The following is an 18,847-nucleotide window of genomic DNA, read 5'->3' as shown; positions in this document are numbered from 1 at the left end:
AATATCTACATAAGAGATGCCTTTAAAACAATAAATGAAAACAGAAACTTCATCTTGAAGCTTAGGTTTCCTTTTTGTAATGGCAGTTTTTGTGGTGTGTTTTTGTTAGGTACTGTCCAGTCAGTTCCAACTTAGAGTGACACTATGTACAACAGAAGGAAACACTGCCCAGTCCTGCGCCATCCTCACAATCCTTATGCTTGAGCCCATTGTTGCAGCCACTGTGTCAGTCCATCTCATTGAGGTTCTTCCTCTTTTTTGCTGATCCTCTACTTTACCAAGCATGGTGTCCTTCTGATAACATATCCAAAGTACATGAGATGAAAGCTCCCCATCCTCACTTCCAAGGAGCAAGGGCTGTAATTCTTCCAAGACACACTTGTTCATTCTTCTGGCAGTCCATGGTATATTCAATATTCTTCACCAATACCGTAATTCAAAGGCATCAATTCTTCAGTCTTCCTTATTCATTGCTCAGCTTTCACATGCATATGTGGTGATTGAAATATCATTGCTTGGGTGAGGCACAGCTTAGTCCTCAAAGTGACATCTTTGCTTTTCAACACTTCAAAGAGGTCTCTTGCAGGTCTTCCTGATGCAATATGTCCTTTAATTTCTTGACTGCTGCTTCCATGGGCACTGATTGTGGGTCAAAGTAAAATTAAATCCTTGAATAATTCAATCTTTTCTCTGTTTATCATGATGTTGGTTATTGGTCCAGTCATGAATATTTTTGTTTTACTTATGTTGAGGTATAATCCACAGTGAAGACTGCAGTCTCTGATCTTCATCAGTAAGTGCTTCAAGTCCTCCTTGCCCAGCAAGCGATGTTGTGTCATCTGCATATCTCCGGTTGTTAGTGAGTCTTTCTTCAATCCTGATGCTGCATTCTTTTTCATATTATAGTCCAGCTTCTCTGATTATTTGCTCAGCATACTGATTGAATAAGTATGGTGGAAGGATACAGCCCTGACACAAACCCTTCCTTATTTTAAACCACGCAGCATCCCCAGGTTCTGTTTAAATGATGGCCTTTTGGTTTATGTATAGGTTCCACGTGAGTACAATCAAGTGTTCTGGAATTACAATTCTCTGCAATGTTATCCACAATTTCTATGATCCACACAGTGAAATGCCTTTGCGTCGTCAATAAAACACAGGTGAACATCTTTCTGGTATATATATTTTGCTTTCAGCCAAGATCCATCTGATATCAGCAATGATATCCCTGGTTCCACGAACTCTTCTGAATCTGGCTTGAACTTCTGGCAGTCCCCTGTCAATACACTGCTGCAGCTGTTTTTCAATGATCTTCAGTAAAATTTTACTTGCGTGTGATATTAACGATATTGTTCAATAATTTTCCCATTCTGTTGGATGGCCTTTTTTTGGAATGGGCACAAATATGGCTCTCTTCCAGTCAATTGACAAGGAAACTGTCTTCCAAATTTCTTGACATAGACTAGTGAGCACCTCCAGTGCTGCATCCGTTTGTTGAAACATCTCAATTGGTATTCCGTCATTTCCTGAAGCCTTGTTTTTCACCATTTCCTTCATTGCAGCTTGGACTTCTTCCTTCAGTACCATTTGTTCTTGATTATATAATGCCTCCTCAAATATTTGAGGGTCAACCAATTATTTTTGGTAGAGTGACTCTGTATATTCCTTCCATCTTCTTTTGATGCTCCCTGCATTGTTCAAATCCTTCAATATTGCAACATAAGGCTTGAATTTTTTCTTCAGTTTTTTCAGCTTGAGAAATGCCAAGCATGTTCTTCCCTTATGGTTTTCTAACTGCAGGTCTTTGCACATTTCACTATAATACTTTACTTGTCTTCTTGAGCTGCTCTCTGAAATCTTCTGTTCAGATCTTTTACTTCATCGTTTCTTCCTTCTGCTTTAGCTACTCTACATTCTAGAGCAAGTTTCAGAGTCTGTCATGATATCTTTTTTGGTCTTTTCCTTCTTTCCTCTCTTTTTAATGACTTTTTGCTTTCTTCACGTATGATGTCCTTGATGTCATCCCACAACTTGTCTGGTCTTCAGTCATTAGTGTTGAATGCCTAAAATCTATTCTTAAGACAGTCTCTGAGTCTGGATGGGATATACTCAAGTTTGTTTTTGGCTCTCGTGGACTTTGCCCTAATTTTCTTCAGCTTCAACTTGAACTTCATATGAGCAATTGATGGTCTGTTTCGCAATTGGCCCCTGGCCTTGTTCTGACTGATGATATTGAGCTTCTTCATCATCTCTTTTAACAGATGTAGTCAATTTGATTCCTGTGTATTCCATGCGGTGAGGTCCATCTGTATAGTCACCATTTATATTGCTGGAAAAAGGTATTTGCAGTGAAGAAGTCATAGATCTTCTTATGCTATAGTGTAGTGGAAAGCTCACAAATTATTCTAACCATCACCGTTTGTAGTAGAGAAATACTTCTGGTCTTAATGTTTAAAAATACCTCTTTCATTGAGCTTGCCCTTCTGCTTTGTGAGGTCCTGAAACCAGTTATAGAAACAGGCAATGATATCTGTATATTGAAAGAATCGGAGATACTGAAAAGAGGATACCTGTCCTTTTGAGAACTTAGCAATTCTTGAATCGTTCACATGACTCTAGTAAACCATGATAACTGTGTTTCAATCCCATGCAAAGATTTGCCAGGGCAAATATTTGGAGTTTAAGAGGATTGAGGCTATGGGCATTTACATACCAACAGTTATATCCATGCCCATGACCCATGTCTATGTCTACCAAATACAAGTGATGTGGATGGGTTCTGAAGAAGTAAATGCCATTAACCAGTCCATTTAGACAGGCTTAATATTTAATATTGTTTGCTAACTGTCATGGCTCAGGGGAAAATGTCTGGCTTACCCACTTACCCTCACTGTGGATTTAATAAGTATTATTTCCAAGTGCTAGTCCAGAAGATTAGATTGGAAATAGGTGAACTGCCAAGCAGAATTTTTTCCCCAATTTCATAACGGGTTTTCTTTATGTCATTTTTAGGAAATGAGTTCACTAATTACAATATTAAAAAATGACATATGCCCACAAGATTAGCTCATTTCTTTTATGATTTAGTGAATATTTATGATTCATAAACAAAAGCAATAAGCCAATCATGAAATATGTGCAAGGAAATAAAATGGAAAACAACTTATCATGATGTCTTACCACCAAAGTGCAGCCTGGCCACAGCGAGAGCACCATGAAGTCCCAGACATGCTCAGTCGCTGCCCCGATTGCCATCAAGCCGCCCTTTGTTTTCATGTCTCTTTTTCTGTCATGGTCATTGTTTAGTTAATAAGGGGTAGGGAGTAGGGAGTAAAAATAAAAATTTTTTAAGGAGTTAAATTTTTACATGGGATAGAAATGTTATTAGTTAATCTAACATAACATATATTTCTGTTATTAAATTTATCTGCATACGTATTTGCCTATCCTATTTCTTAATGTAAGATCATGCAGTACCTTTTCTAATTTCAGAATAGTAAGATTTATCAAAGGAAATTAACTTTGTATACAAATGTCAACAGCTTCTTTTAATGAAAAATGTGCTCTTTGTGATCTTTGTTTCTTGCAATATTTGGTCAGGTAATAATCATGGAGCATTTCCTAAAATATTTTTTGCTGGGAAAATTTGTATGAAATGACATTTGAAATATAAAAAAAAAAATCATTAAGTAATATTTGGAACAGTTAAAAATATATTTGTCTGGTTTGTAAACTATCAATGTAAGATACTGTGCATCTGAGTGTCAGTCACTGTCTCTTGTTTTTCTAGAAAGTTTTCTCTGTTCATCAAGGTGACATCTTTGAAACATCTGAGGCTATATATAGAAACAATCAAGGCAACATTATTTGTACATATTACTAAACATGCAAAAAATGCCTGAAAGATATTGCCCAAATATGGAAAGTCCCTTTGAGCTTAATCTGTCCTTGGTACCATCTCACTGGAAGCATGGCTTTCTTGGAGACTTGGAACCTGGAGATTTATTTTGGAAAGGCAGCTCCTTTAATCACTGGCTCTCTATTCAAATATGTTGCCCAGTAAACTAAGTTGAAAGTGCCAAAGAGTACTGGGAATACAATTCGGGACATTTTGTCAATCTTGCTGACGCTGTTGTAAGTCTTTTTGCTTTCAGAAGTCTTCTCTTCGGGAGATTTTACTGAGGCTGAAGATGCATTCGAGGTCCCTGCTGGGGTCTGTTCCTTTGGAATGTTTGGGGGGTGGGCCATCTTCCCAGTTGTATAAGCGTTTGTTGATTTATTTAGTATGAGTTCACGCTCCTTTTTCTGTAAAATATAATAACAATGTAAAGAAGTGCCATTTTGCAGCCAATCATCAGCTGACTTGGGGTTCTCGAAAGAGAGATAAAGAAAAATCAGTTTAGCTCTGTGAGAGGGTAGTCATCCGACAGACTTCCAAGCTTACAACTTCATATCACCACATACCTACAGGCTGGACCTTGGCACAAGCCACAGCCATTACTGACATGAATGGTTGACATTTCTCAAGAACCTAGAATAAACTGAGTTGAGTTCTCTTATAGCACAGAGCAACCATCATTTCTTTACCTTACACCAGTATGCTTATACTAGTGGGATTGGATAATGTACATCGATATAAGGTAAATTCCAGGGAATGGCATACTGAGAAGGAAAAGAAAAGGAAAGCAATGTACCAAGTACAGCATGGATTCTGGGAAGATGACAGGGTAAACAGACTATCATTCCAACCCACACCCACAAATAGAACAAGGAAATGGTGCTTGGCTTTGAGGGACCCTAAATTGGGGAGCAGAAGAAAGCAGTGAGGAACTGCAGACAGGAAAGAATCAACGAATCAATGAGTTGCATAAGGTAGGAAAATCACTTTTCCCACTGTCCCTGCCCCTTTTCCAGTCACACAGGCTGCCAGCTGCTGTGAACCGGGCAAGTGGCCCCAGTAAAAAATTCTGCATCCCTAACCACCACAACTACTGCCTGTACAAACAGACAGGACCTCAAGCTTCTGCTCTAAAATCAATAAGGTAGACCTCCTCTGTTTGGAGTGTGTCAGCACCTCCCTCACCCTGGACACTGCCAGCTGCAAGCCTTATGTGAATTGCTGAAGAAGGCCCCTGCAGTGGAGTATGCTCTGTCATCACTCTACCTGCCTCCCTCTGTACCCCATACCTCAGGCCTCTGATACCAACAGGACAGAGCTCCCTGAGAGTCACTTTGGTCAGACGGCTACCCCTTCTGGTAAATGATGAGGACTGCTAACTGAGGTTGCTGTGTGATAGGAAGCAGGCATCTTGAGTGGAGGCTACACCCATAGCCAACAAGGGTGGCTCCGATAGAGACAAGGCAGACCTCCCTGGGGGTCCATTTGAAGCATGACAACCCATTTCACACCCAGACACTGTCACCAGCAAGCCTGCTGTGAATTGCTACAGGAGGCCCCCACAGTGGAGTCTGCTCCCATAGTCAGCACTCTACCCACCTCCCTGTATATTGCATAGCTCAGGCCTCTGAAACTAACAGGACAGACTTCCCTGGGGGTTCATTAGAAATGTGACAATCCCTCCCCGACCCCCTAACTGCCTACTGCTGGAATGTTATGTGCCCTACAGAAGGTGCTCTACAGTGAAGCCAGGAGATGGGTCATCTAAGTGGAGACTGCTCGCCCAGCCACCATAGGGCCACTGGGCCTGTCCTGGAGGTCTTTCTGGGAAAGGCAGCACTTCTTCCTCCTAAAATGGAGGAAAGTCAGACTGTATGTCTCTTGATTACCAGCTCAGATATCAGCAGCCCCCACAGAACAGGGAAGGAAGTCTTGGGCAAAAATGGAGGGCAACACCCAGCCCCAAAGGGAGCTCACTAGGTGTGGGTTTTCTGACAGAAAATTTGGTTGCAGAAAGAGAAGGGAAGGGAGTAATAGCCAGAGAGTTGTGCCCCCTGGTGGAAAGATTCATTAGCACATGGTATCTCCCCTGAGTGGTAGTGCCTGCTGGTTCAAAGATTAGATAGAACCAGGAAGAATTTTAAGGACATCATGGCAAGGCAAATACTTCAGACAGGCAACAGAGAAATGGCTGGCCTTCCCACCCACAGCAGAACACCGTGGGATAAGAGCATGTACAGGGGTGCCCACGAGGGAAAGACATACAGAGCTCCCCACTTTCACCATGGGAAAGCCAAGCCGTACCCCTTGTGTCAGCATCTGCAACCAGCTAAAACCCTCTGCTCTTCATACTGAATTTCAGAGATCAAGCACTCAGAACTCTTAAATCAGCACTAAAAGAAAAAAAAAAAAAAAAACAAGAAAAGAGTGACCTCTAGTGGCATCCTATTCACTGGCCCAAGAAGGCCTGAATTACAAAATCAAATCAATCCATTGCTATCGAGCCAATTCGGACTCACAGTGACCCTACAGGACAGAGTAGAACTGCCCCATCAGGTTCCACCACTCATCTGTCAATTTGTTATACTACAGTGGCATGTGTGTTGCTGTGATGCTGGAAGCTATGTCAATGGTATTTCAAATACTAGCAGGGTCACCCATGGTAGACAGGTTTCAGCAGAGCTTACAGATTAAGACAGACTGGGAAGAATGACCTGGCAATCTACTTTTAAAATAAGTGGCCAGTGAAAACTTTATGAATACCAGTGAAACATTGTCTGGTATCAGGTTGGAAGATAAGCCCCTCAGGATGGAAGGCACTCAAAATACAACTGGGAAAGAGCTACCCCCTCTAGGTAGAGTTGATGGTAATGACATGGATGGAGTAAAGCTTTTGGGACCTTCACTTGTTGATATGGCATGACTCAAAATGAGAAGAAACAGTTGCAAACATCCATTAGAAATAGGAATGTACAAAGAATGCATGAAGAATAAATCTAGGAAAATTGGAAGTTGTCAAAAATGAAACAGAATGCTTGAAGATCCAAATCCTAGGCATTAGTGAACTGAAATGGACTGGTATTGGCCATTCTGCATCAGACAATCACATAGCCTAATAGGCTGAGAATGACAAATTGAAAAGGAATGGCATTGCATTCATCATCAAAAAGAACATTTCAAAATCTATCCTGAAGTACAATGCTGTTAGAGATAGGATATTAGCCATAAGTCTACAAGGAAGAACAATTACTATGACTATTAGTCATATTTCCGCACTAACCTCTAACGCCAAAGTTGAAGAAATTGAAGATTTTTACCAAGTACAGTAGTCTGAAATTGATCAAGCAAGCAATCAAGATGAATTGATAATTAGTGGTGATTGGAATGTGGTATAATTGTTGCAAGACCAATGACTTATTAATTGCAAATACCTTTTTCAACAACATAAATGGCAACTATACACATGGAATTCGATAAATGGAATACACAGGAATCAAACTGACTACATCTTTGGAAAGATATAATGGAGAAGTTTAATATCATCAGTCAGAACAAAACCAAGAGCAAACTGCAGAACAGACCATCCAGTGTTCATATGCAAATTCAAGGTGAAGCTAAAAAAAAAAAAAAATTAAAACAAGTTCACGAGAGACAAAGTACAACCTTAAGTATATCCCATCTGAATTTAGAGATCATCTCAAGAATAGATTCGACACACTGAACACTAGCGACTGAAGAGAAGACGAGTGCTGGGATGACATCAAGGACATCTTATACGAAGAAAGCAAGAGGTCATTAGAAAGACAGGAAAGAGAGAAAAGACCAAATGGATGTCAGAAGAGCCTCTGAAACTTGTTCTTGAACACAGAGTAGCTAAAGCAAAAGGAAAAAATGATCACTTAAAACAGATGAAAAGAAGATTTTAATGGACAGCTCAAGAAGACAAAGTAAAATATTATAATGAAATGTGCAAAGGCCTAGAGTTAGAAAGCCAAAAGGGAAAAACATGCTCAACATTTCTCAAGCTAAGAGAACTGAAGAAAAAATTCAAGCCTTGAGTCGTAATACTGAAGGATTCTATGGGCAAAATATTGAATGATGCAGGAAGTATCAGAAGAAAATGGAAGGAATACACAGAGTCACTGAACAAAAATAATCGGTAAATGTTTAACCATTTCAGGAGGTAGCGTATGATCAAGAACCAATGGTACTGAAGAAGTCCACGCTGCACTGAAGGCATTGGTGAAAACCAAGGCTCACAGAATTGATGAAATACCAATTGAGATTTTTCAACAAACAAATGCAACACTGGGAGCACTCACTCCTTTATGCCAAGAAATTTGGAAGACAGCTTCCTAGTCACCAAGTAGAAGAGACCCATGTTGTTGCCGTTTAGGTACCGTCAAGGTGGTTCCCACTCACAGTGACCCTATGCACAACAGAACGAAACACTGCTTCGTCGTGAACCATCCATCTTCACAATTGTTGCTATGCTTGTCCCCATTGTTGCAACCACTGTGCCAATTCATTTCATTGAGGGCCTTCCTCTTTTTCTCTGATGCTGTACTTTACCAAGGATGATGTCCTTATCCAGGGACTGGTCCCTCTTGATAACACCTCTAAAGTACATCAAAGTCTTATGATCCTGCCTTCTAAGGAGCATTCTGGCTGCACTCCTTCCAAGACAGGCTTGTTCATTCTTTTGGCAGTGCATGGTATATTCAATATTCTTTGCCAACACCACAATTCAAAGGTGTCAGTTCTTCCATCTTCCTTATTCACCGTCCAGCTTTCACATGCTTATGAAGCGACTGAAAACACCAGGGCTTGGGTCAGGTGCACCTTAGTCCTCAAGGTGACACATTTGCTTTTCAACACTTTAAAGAGGTCTTTTGCAGCCAATTTGCCCAAAGCAATGTGTCTTTTGATTTCTTGAATGCTGCTTCCATGGGTGTTGATTGTGGATCCAAGTAAAGTGAAATCCTTGACAACCTCAATCTTTTCCCCAGTTAAGATGATGTTGCTTATCGGTCCAGCTGTGAGGATTTTTGTTTTATATAGAGGTGTAATCCACACTGAAGGCTGTGGTCTTTGATCTTCATTAGTAAGCCCTTCAAGTCCTCTTCACTTCCAGCAAGCAAGGTTGTGTCACCTCCATAACACAGGTTGTTAATGAGTCTTCCTCCAATCCTGATGCCCCGTTATTCCTCATATAGTTCAGCTTCTCGGATTATTTGCTCAGCATACAGATTGAATAGGTATTGTGAAAAGATACAACCCTGACGCACATGTTTCCTGACTTTAAAGCATCCCTTTGTTCTGTTCAGATGGCTGCCTCTTGATCCATGTACAGATTCCTCACGAGCACAATTAAGTGTTCCAGAATTCCCTTTCTCTGAAATGTTATCCATAATTTGTTATGATCCACACAGTAGAATGCCTTTGCATGGTCAATAAAACATGGGTAAACATCTTTCTGGTATTCTCTGCTTTCAGCCAGGATCCATCTGACATCAGCGATGATATCCCTGGTTCCAGGTCCTTTTCTAAATCCAGCTTGAATTTCTGGCAGTTCCCTGTCAATATACTGCTGCAGCTGCTTTTGAACGATCTTCAGCAAAATTTTGCTTGCATGTGATATGATATTGTTTGAAAATTCCCACATTCCCAATAATTGGATCACCTTTCTTGGGAACAGGCATAAATATGGATCTCTTCCAGTCAGTTGGCCAGGTAGCCATCTTCCAAATTTCTTGACATAGACAAGTTAGCACTTCCAGCACTGCATTCATCTGTGGAAACATCTCAATTTGTATTCCATCAATTCCAGGAGCCTTGTTTCTCGCCAATGCCTTCAGTGCAGCTTGGACTTCAGTACCATCTGTTCCTCATCATATGTTACCTCTTGAAATGGTTGAACATCAACAAAATCTTTTTGGTATAGTGACTCCGTGTATTCCTTCCATCTTCTTTTGATGCTTCCTGCTTTGTTTAATATTTTCCCAGTAGAATCCTTCAGTATTGCAATTTGAGGCTTGAATTTTTTCTTCAGTTCTTTCAGCTTGAGAAATGCTGAGCGTGTTCTTCCCTTTTGGTTTCCTATCTCAAGCTCTTTGCACATGTCATTATAATACTTAACTTTGTCTTCGCAAGCCACCCTTTGAAATCTTCTGTCCAGCTCTTTTACTTCATCATTTTTTCCTTTTGCTGTATTTGAAGAGCAACTTTCAGTCTCTTCTGACATCCATTTAGGTCTTTTCTTTCTGTCCTGCCTTTTTAATGCCCTCTTGCTTTCTTCAGGTATGATATCCTTGATGTCATTCCACAACTCATCTGGTCTTCAGTCATTAGTGTTCAATGCATCAAATCTATTCTTGAGATGGTCTCTAAATTCAGGTGGGATATACTCAAGGTCGTACTTTGGCTCTCGTCGACTTGTTCCAATTTCCTTCATTTTCAACTTGAACTTGCATATGAGTAATTGATGGTCTGATCCACAGCCTTGTTCTCCCTGGTGATACTGAGTTTTCCACTGTCTCTTTCCACAGATGTGGTCGATCTGATTTCTGTGTATTTCATCTGGCAAGGTCCATGTGTATAGTCACTGTTTATGTTGGTGAAAAAAGGTATTTGCAACGATGAAGTTGTTGGTCTTGCAAATTCAATCATGGGACCTCCAGCATTGTTTCTATCACCAAGGCCTTACTTTCCAACTACGGATCCTTCTTTGTTTCCAACTTTCACATTTCAATCTCCAGTAATTATCAGTGCATCCTGATTGCATATTCAATCAATTTCAGAAATCTTCAATTTCTTCATCTCTGGCCTTAGTGGTTGATGCATAAATTCAAATAATAGTTGCATTAACTGGTCTTTCTTGTAGGTATATGGATATTATCTTGTAACTGACAGTGCTGCACTTCAGGATAGATCTTGAAATGTTCTTTTTGACGACGAATGCAACACCATTCCTCTTCAAGTTGTCGTTCCTGGCATAGTAGACCATATAATTGTCTGATTTATTCCCGGCACAGTAGACCATATGATTGTCTGATTCAAAATGACCAATACCAGTCCACTTCAGCTTACTAATGCCTAGAATATCGATGTTTATGTGTTCCATTTCATTTTTGATGATTTCCAATTTTCCTAGATTCATACTTCATACATTCAAGGCTCTGATTATTAACGGATGTTTGCAGCTCTCTCTTCTCATTTTGAGTTGTTCCACATCAGCAAATGAAGGCTCCAAAGGTTTTACTCTATTCACATCATTAAGGTTGACTCTACTCTGAGGAGGCAGCTTTTCCCTAGTCCTTTTTCAGTGCCTTTCAACCTGAGGGGCTCATCTTCTGGTACTATTATCAGACAATGTTCTGCTGCTATTCATAAGGTTTTCACTGGATAATTATTTTCAGAAGTAGACTGCTGTGTCCTTCCTAGTTTGTCTTAGTCTGACAGCTTGGCTGAAACCTGTCTGCCATGAGTGACCCTGCTGTTATTTGAATACCAGTGGCATAGCTTCCAGCATCACAGCAACACACAAGCCCCCCCCGTATGACAAACTGACAGATGCATGGGGGGAAGACACCCATATTTGTGTCCATTCCAAAGAAAAGTGATCCAACAGAATGAAGAAATTATCAGACATTATCATTAATATGACATGGAAGTACAATTCTGCAGAAGATCACTGAAAAATGGTTGCAGCAATACATCGACAGGTAACTGCCAGAAATTTAAGCCAGATTCAGAAGAGGACTTGGAACAAGGGATATCATTGCTAATGTCAATGAATCTTGCCTGAAAGCAGAGAATGCCCGAAAGATGTTTACTTGTGTTTTATTGACTATGCAAAAGCATTCAACTGTGTGGATCATAATAAATCGTGGATAACTTCATGAAGAATGGGAAGTCCAAAACACTTAATTGTGTTCACAAGGAATCTGTACATAGACCAGGAGGCATTAGTTCAAACAGAACAAGGGGATACAGCATAGTTTAAAGTCAGAAAAGTTGAGCATCAGGGTTGTATTTTTCATCATACTTATCCAATCTGTATGCTGAGCAAATAATCCAAGAATCTGGACTTTATGAAGAATGTGGCATCGGGATTGAAGGAAGACTCATTAATAACCTGAGATATGCAAATGACACCTTGCCTTCTGAAAACAAAGAGGACTTGAAGCAGTTACTGATGAAGATCAAAGGCCACAGCTTTCACTATGGATTACACCACAGCAGAAAGAAAACAAAAATCCTCACGACTAGACCAATAAGCAACATGATAAATGGAGAAAATATTGAAGTAGTCAAGTATTTCAAAATGCCTGGATGGATCCACAATCAATGTCCATGGAAGCAACAGTTGATCAAATCAAATGATGTATCTGAAGTGCGAAAATCTGCTGCAAAGGGCCTCTTTAAATTGTTAAAAAACAAGGATGTCACTTTGAGGACTAATGTGTGCCTGACCCTTTGAGGACTAATGTGTGCCTGACCCAAACCATAGTATTTTCAATCACCTCATATGCATGCAAAAGCTGGACAAGAATAAGGAAGAATGAAGAATTGATGCCATTGAACTGTGGTGTTGGTAAAGAATATTGCATATGCTGTGGACTGACAAAAGAACAAACAAATCTGTCTTGGGAAGAAGTACAGCCAGAATGCTCCTTAGAAGCGAGGGTGGTGAGACTTCCTCTCAAGTATTTTGGACATGTTATCAGGAGGGACCAATCCCTGGAGAAGGACATCATAGTTGGTAAAGTAGAGGGTCACTGAAAAAGAGGAAGACCCTGACCAAGGGTACTGATACAGTGGCTGCAACAATGGGTTCAAACATAGTAATGATTTTAAGAATGGCACAGGACCGGGCAATGTTTTGTTCTGTTGTACATGGGGTCTCTATGAGTCAGGACTAACTCAATGACACTTAACACACACACACACAAAAACACACACAAGTGATTCTTAGGAGAAGATACCAAGCCCATTGCCATCAGATCAATTCTGACTCATAGCAACCTGTGGGGTTAAATGCAGCTGCTCCATGCGGTTTCCAGGACTGTAAGTCTTTGCAGAGGCAGACTGCTGCCTCATTCTCTCATGGAGCAGCTGGTGGGTGCTGGCCCCTGATCTTCCAGTTGGCAGCCTGGCATTTGACCACTGTGCCCAGTTGGAAGATTTTTGCATGAAAATCAGAGAATACGATTTAAGGGAAAAAAAAAAAATAATAACAAAAAAGCCCAAGTTCCACAAAAAATAGTAAAAAACACAAAACCACAAAAGAAGAAGGTACAATCAAAAGCAAAACACGAAGAAGGGGAAATTTCTCCTATGGAGGCAAGACTAACATAAAAAAATTGAAAATTTTCAGAATATAGTGCCAAAAAAGCTTAAAGAAAGCAAAAAGCACACAGAAAACAAACTAGCAGAGACCAGGAAGCGAATAGAGAAACAAAATGAAAGACTCAACAAGGAAACTGTAAACATAAGAAACAAAAGCCAAAAACAAAGAGAACTACTGGAACTGAAGAATAAAGAAGCTGATTAGTAAAAGCAGGGAAACATTCAGCAGCAGGGTCAAACAGACAGAACATAGGATAAAGGAACCAGAACACAAAATAACAGAACTTACTAAGTTTCAAGGGAAACAAATGTGAACAAACCCCAATGGAAATAAGGGATTCAATTAAGATATCTAACATTAGAATTATTGGGATCCCAGAGCACTACAACAACAATAAAAGCACAGAAAGAATTTTTAAAGAGGTAATCAGAGAGAATTTCTGAGACCTGAACAGAGAACCAAGCCTGCAGATACAGGAAGTTACATGAACACCAATTAGAAGAAATACAAAAAGATCAACTTTGAGCCATATCCTAATAAAATTCCTGAAAACCAAAGACAAGTAGAGAATTCTGAAAGCAACAAGAGAAAAAAGCAACAGAACATGCCAAGTTTCCTTCATTAGAAACAGTGAGGTTTTCTCTCCAGAAACTCTAAAGTCCAGAAGACAATGTAGCAACACATATAAAATACTGAATGAAAACAATTTCAAACCAAGAATTCTTTATTCAGCAAACTTGGGCAAAAATGGGAGGAAATCGAGATGTTCACAGATAAACAAAAGCTCTGTAAATTTGACACTACCAGACCAGCTTTGGAAGTATTACTCAAGGGAATGCTCCATATGCAAAGGCAAGGGTATTAAACAAATTCTTGTATCTATACATGGAAAAAATAAACAAAAAATAAGAGATAGTGAGATCTCCAAAAAAGCAGCAACACGGACAACCATTAAGTATATATAATACTTTTATGAAATAAACTCAATCCTGTAAACAATACAACATCAATTTTGTAATAAATAAATACAAAGTAAACTTACCAACCATAGGTTGTATATTGATCTTAACAGAGACACACCAACAGAAACGGGGGAGGGAGGAGTATATCAGAAATAGATTTAATATGTTAAATGTTAATTGTTCATATGTTAAACACTGTTGCTATTTCATGTTGTGTAATGTAATACACGTAATAACCATTAAGGAATCGCCAAGGAAAAAATACTCAGAAGAGAATAAACAAAAAGTCTCATCAAAGAAAGCAGCCAAACACAAACAAAAACAGAAAAATCAGAATAAAAAAACAAAGATGCAAAACACTAAAAAAAAAAAAAAAAAAAAAGGAAAATGAGTGAGGTAGACACTTCATTTTCAGTAATAACCTTAAATGTCAATGGTCTAAACACCTCATGCAAAAGGCAGAGAGTAGCAGAATGGATTTAAAAAATTTTTAATTAACCCTTTGCTGTCCACAGTAAACACATCTGAGACATAAGGACACAAACAGACTGAAAATAAAAGGATGAAGAAAAACATTCTGTGCAGCAAGTAAACCAAAAAGAGCAGGAGTAGCCAAAGTGACAGCAGATAAAATTGATTTTAAATCCAAATATATTACAAGAGATAAAGAAAGACATTATATGATAATAAAAGGGTCAATCCAGGAGAAGATATGACAATTATAATTATGTACCTAAAGCAATGCACCAAAATACATGAAACAAAGACTGAATAAAATGAAAGGAGAAATAGACAACTCCACAATAATAGTAGGGGACTTCAACACGCTACTTTGAATTATAGACACATCATCTAAAAAGAAGATCACTAAGGGCTTTGATCAGACCTAACAGACATATATAGAACATGCCGCCCAGCATCAGACCAAGAGACATTCTTTTCCAGTGCACATGGATCATGTTCCAAAATAGGCCCTATGCTAGGACACAAGATAAGTCTTAACAAATTTAAAAAGACTGAAATCATACAAAGCATCTTCTCTGACCATAGTGGTATGAAGCTAGAAATCAACAACAGGAAAAATAAGGGGGAAAAAAATGGAAACTAGACAATGCACTACTAGAAAATTACTGGGTCATAGAAGAAAGCAAAAGTGAAATTAAAAAATTCTTAGAATCAAATACGAAAACACAACATATCAAATCATTTGAGACAGCAAAAGCAGTACTCAGAGGGGAAATTCATAGCAATAAATGCCTACATTAAAAAAAAAAACAAGAAAGATTCAAAATCATTAACTTAAATGGACAACTTGAACAAATAGGAAAGGAAGAGCAAAATAAATCAAAAGTTGCCAAAAAAAAAAAAGGAAATAGTAAAGATCAGGGAAGAAATAAACTAAATAGAATAATAGAATCAACAAAATCAGAAGTTTGTTATATGAAAGGATCAATAAAATGGACAAAACACTGGCTAGACTGACAAAGGAAAATACTAAAAGAGTTAAATGACCAACTTAAGGAATGAAATTGGTGACTCTACAACTGATCCACAAGAGATAAAGATCATAACCAATTGCTATGAAAAATTATACTCCAATGAATTTGAAAACCTAGATGAAGTGAACAAATTCCTCAAAACACACTACCTACCCAAACTAACACAAACAGAGGTAGAAAATTTAAACAGACCTGTTACAAAAGAAGAGATTGAAGATGTTATCAAAAAACTGCCAAAAACAACAACAAAAAAAGCCCAGGACCAGACGGCTACTTTGGGGAATTCTACCAAACATCCAGAGAAGAGTTGACAGCAATCCTACTCAATCTCTTCAAAAATATAGAAGAGGAAGGACACTACCAAACTCTTCCAATGAAGCCAGGATAACCCTGATACCTAAACCAGGAAAAGACATCACAAAAAAAGAAAGGAAGGAAGGAAAGGAGGGAGGGAGGGAGGGAGGGAGGGAGGGAGGGAGGGAGGGAGGGAGGGAGGGAGGAAGGAAGGAAGGAAGGAAGGAAGGAAGGAAGAAAATTACAGACCATATCCCTCAAGAACACAGATGCAAAAATTTTAAACAAAATTCTAGCCAGTGGAATTCAATAACATGAAAAAAGTCATACTCCATGATCAAGTAGGATTCATACCAGAAATGCAAAGGTGGTTCCACATTAGAAAATCAACCATTGTAATCCACCACCTAAACAAAACAAAACAAAAGAATCATATGATTATATCAATTGTTGCAGAAAAGGCATAAAATAAAATTCAACACCATTTCCTGATAAAAAATCTCAGCAAAATAGGAATAGGAAAGGAAATTTCTCCACATAATTGAGGTCATATATGCAAAACCAACAACCAACATTATACGGAATGGAAAAAGGCTGAGAGCCTTTTCTTTGAGAAGAGGAATGAGACAAGGATGCCCGTCAATCACCACTCTTATTCAACATTGTACTGGAAGTCCATGCCAGAGCAGTAAGACAATAAATAAAAGGCATCAAAATCAGAAAGGAAGAATTAAAACTATCTCTATTTTCAGATGGCATGATCCTATACACAAACTAACATAAAGATTCCACACACACACACACACAAAAAACCTGCTGGAATTCCGATCCAAATCCCAAGGGCATTCTTTAATGAGATGGAGAAACAAATCACCAATTTCATATGGAAGGGAAAGAGGCCCTGGATAAATAAGGTATTTCTGAAAAAGAAGAACAAAGTGTGAGGCCTTACTTACCTGATCTTTAGAACCTATTATACCACCACAGTAGTCAAAACAGCCTGGTACTGGTACAACAACAGGCACATGAACCAATGGAACAGAATTGAGAATCCAGACATAAATCCATCCACATATGAGCAGCTGATATTTGACAAAGGCCCCAAAACAGTTAAATGGGGAAAGGACAGTCTTTTTAACAAATGGTGCTGGCGTAACTGGATATCCATCTACAAAAAAATGAAACAAGACCCATACCTCACTCCATGCAGAAAAACTAACTCAAAATGGATCAAAGACTTAAATATAAAATCTAAAACGATAAAGATCATGGAAGAAAAAATAGGGACAACTTTGGGAGCCCTAATACATGGCATAAACAGTATACAAAACATTATAAAGAATGTAGAAGAAAAACTAGATAACTGGGAGCTCCTAAAAATCAAACAGTTATGCTCATCCAAATATTTCACCAAAAGAGTAAAAAGACTACCTACAGACTGGGAAAAAATTTTTAGCTATGACATTACTGATCAGTGCCTGATCTCTAAAATCTACATGATACTGCAAAAAGACAAATAACCCAATTAAAAAATGGGTAAAAGATATAAATAGACAATTCACTAAAGAAGAAATTCAGATAGCTAACAGATACATGAGGAAATGTTCATGATCATTAGCCACTGGAGAAATGCAGGTCAAAACTACAATGAGATTTCATCTCACTCCAACAAGGCTGGCATTAATCCAAAAAACACAAAATAATTACTGTTGGGGAGGCTGTGGAGAGATTAGAATACTTATACACTGCTGGTGGGAATGTCAAATGGTACAACCACTTTGGAAATCCATTTGGTGCTTCCTTAAAAAGCTAGAAATAGAACTACCATACGATCCAGCAATCCCACTCCTTGAAATAAGAGCCTTTACACGAACAGATATATGCACACCCATGTTTATCACAGCACTGTTTACAATAGTAAAAACATGGAAGCAACCAAGATGCCCATCAATGGATGAATGGATAAATTATGATATATTCACACAATGGAATACTACGCATCGATAAGGAAGAGTGAGGAATCTGTGAAACATTTCATAACATGGAGGAACTTGGAAGGCATTATGCTGAGTGAAATTAGTCAGCTGCAAAAGGACAAATATTGTATAAGACCACTATCATAAGAACTTGAGAAATAGTTTAAACTGAGAAAACATTCTTTTGTGGTTACGAGATGGGGGAGGGAGGGAGGGTGGGAGAGGGGTATTCACTAATTAGATAGTAGATAAGAGCTACTTTAGGTGAAGGGAAAGACAGCACACAATACAGGTGAGGTCAGCACAACTGGACTAAACCATAAGGAAAGAAGTTTCCTGAATAAACTGAATGCTTCGAAGGCCAGTGTAGCAGGGGCAGGGGTCTGGGGACCATGGTTTCAGGGGACATCTAAGTCAATTGGCATAATAAAATCTATTAACAAAACATTCTGCATCCTACTTTGAAGAGTGGCGTCTGGGGTCTTAAACACTAGCAAACAGCCATCTAAGATGCATCAATTGCTCTCTACCCACCTGGATCAAAGGAGAATGAAGAACACCAAGGACACAAGGTGATTAGGAGCCCAAGAGACAGAAAGGGCCACATGAACCAGTGACTACATCATCCTGAGACCAGAAGAACTAGATGTTGCCTGGCTACAACTGATGACTGCCCTGACAGGGAACACAACAGAGAACCCCTGAGGGAGCAGGAGAACAGTGGGATGCAGACTGCAAATTCTCATAAGACCAGACTTCAGACTTAATGGTCTGACAGAGACTAGAAGGGCCCCAGTGGTCATGGCCCCCAGATCTTCTGTTGTCCCAGGACAGGAACCATTCCCAAAGTGAACTCTTCAGACATG

The 18,847-nt window shown here is 39.1% G+C and overlaps 1 protein-coding gene across 3 annotated transcripts in view; it reads right to left on the bottom strand.

The window, feature by feature from the left end:
• Positions 1–3,725: 3,725 nt before the first annotated feature.
• The window catches only part of GABRA5 (gamma-aminobutyric acid type A receptor subunit alpha5), a 152,869-nt gene continuing 137,747 nt past the window's right edge, over positions 3,726–18,847 (bottom strand). For all 3 annotated transcript variants that reach the window (XM_049905846.1, XM_049905845.1, XM_049905847.1), the window contains exon 10: positions 3,726–4,305. In XM_049905846.1, coding sequence (XP_049761803.1) covers positions 4,003–4,305 — 303 coding nt within the window. In that variant the 3' untranslated portion in view covers positions 3,726–4,002. The remainder of the gene's footprint in view (positions 4,306–18,847) is intronic.

Source organism: Elephas maximus, chromosome 13 (assembly GCF_024166365.1).
Source record: "Elephas maximus indicus isolate mEleMax1 chromosome 13, mEleMax1 primary haplotype, whole genome shotgun sequence".
NCBI classification, from domain to species: Eukaryota; Metazoa; Chordata; class Mammalia; order Proboscidea; family Elephantidae; genus Elephas; species Elephas maximus.
This window is presented reverse-complemented; position numbering and strand designations above follow the sequence as displayed.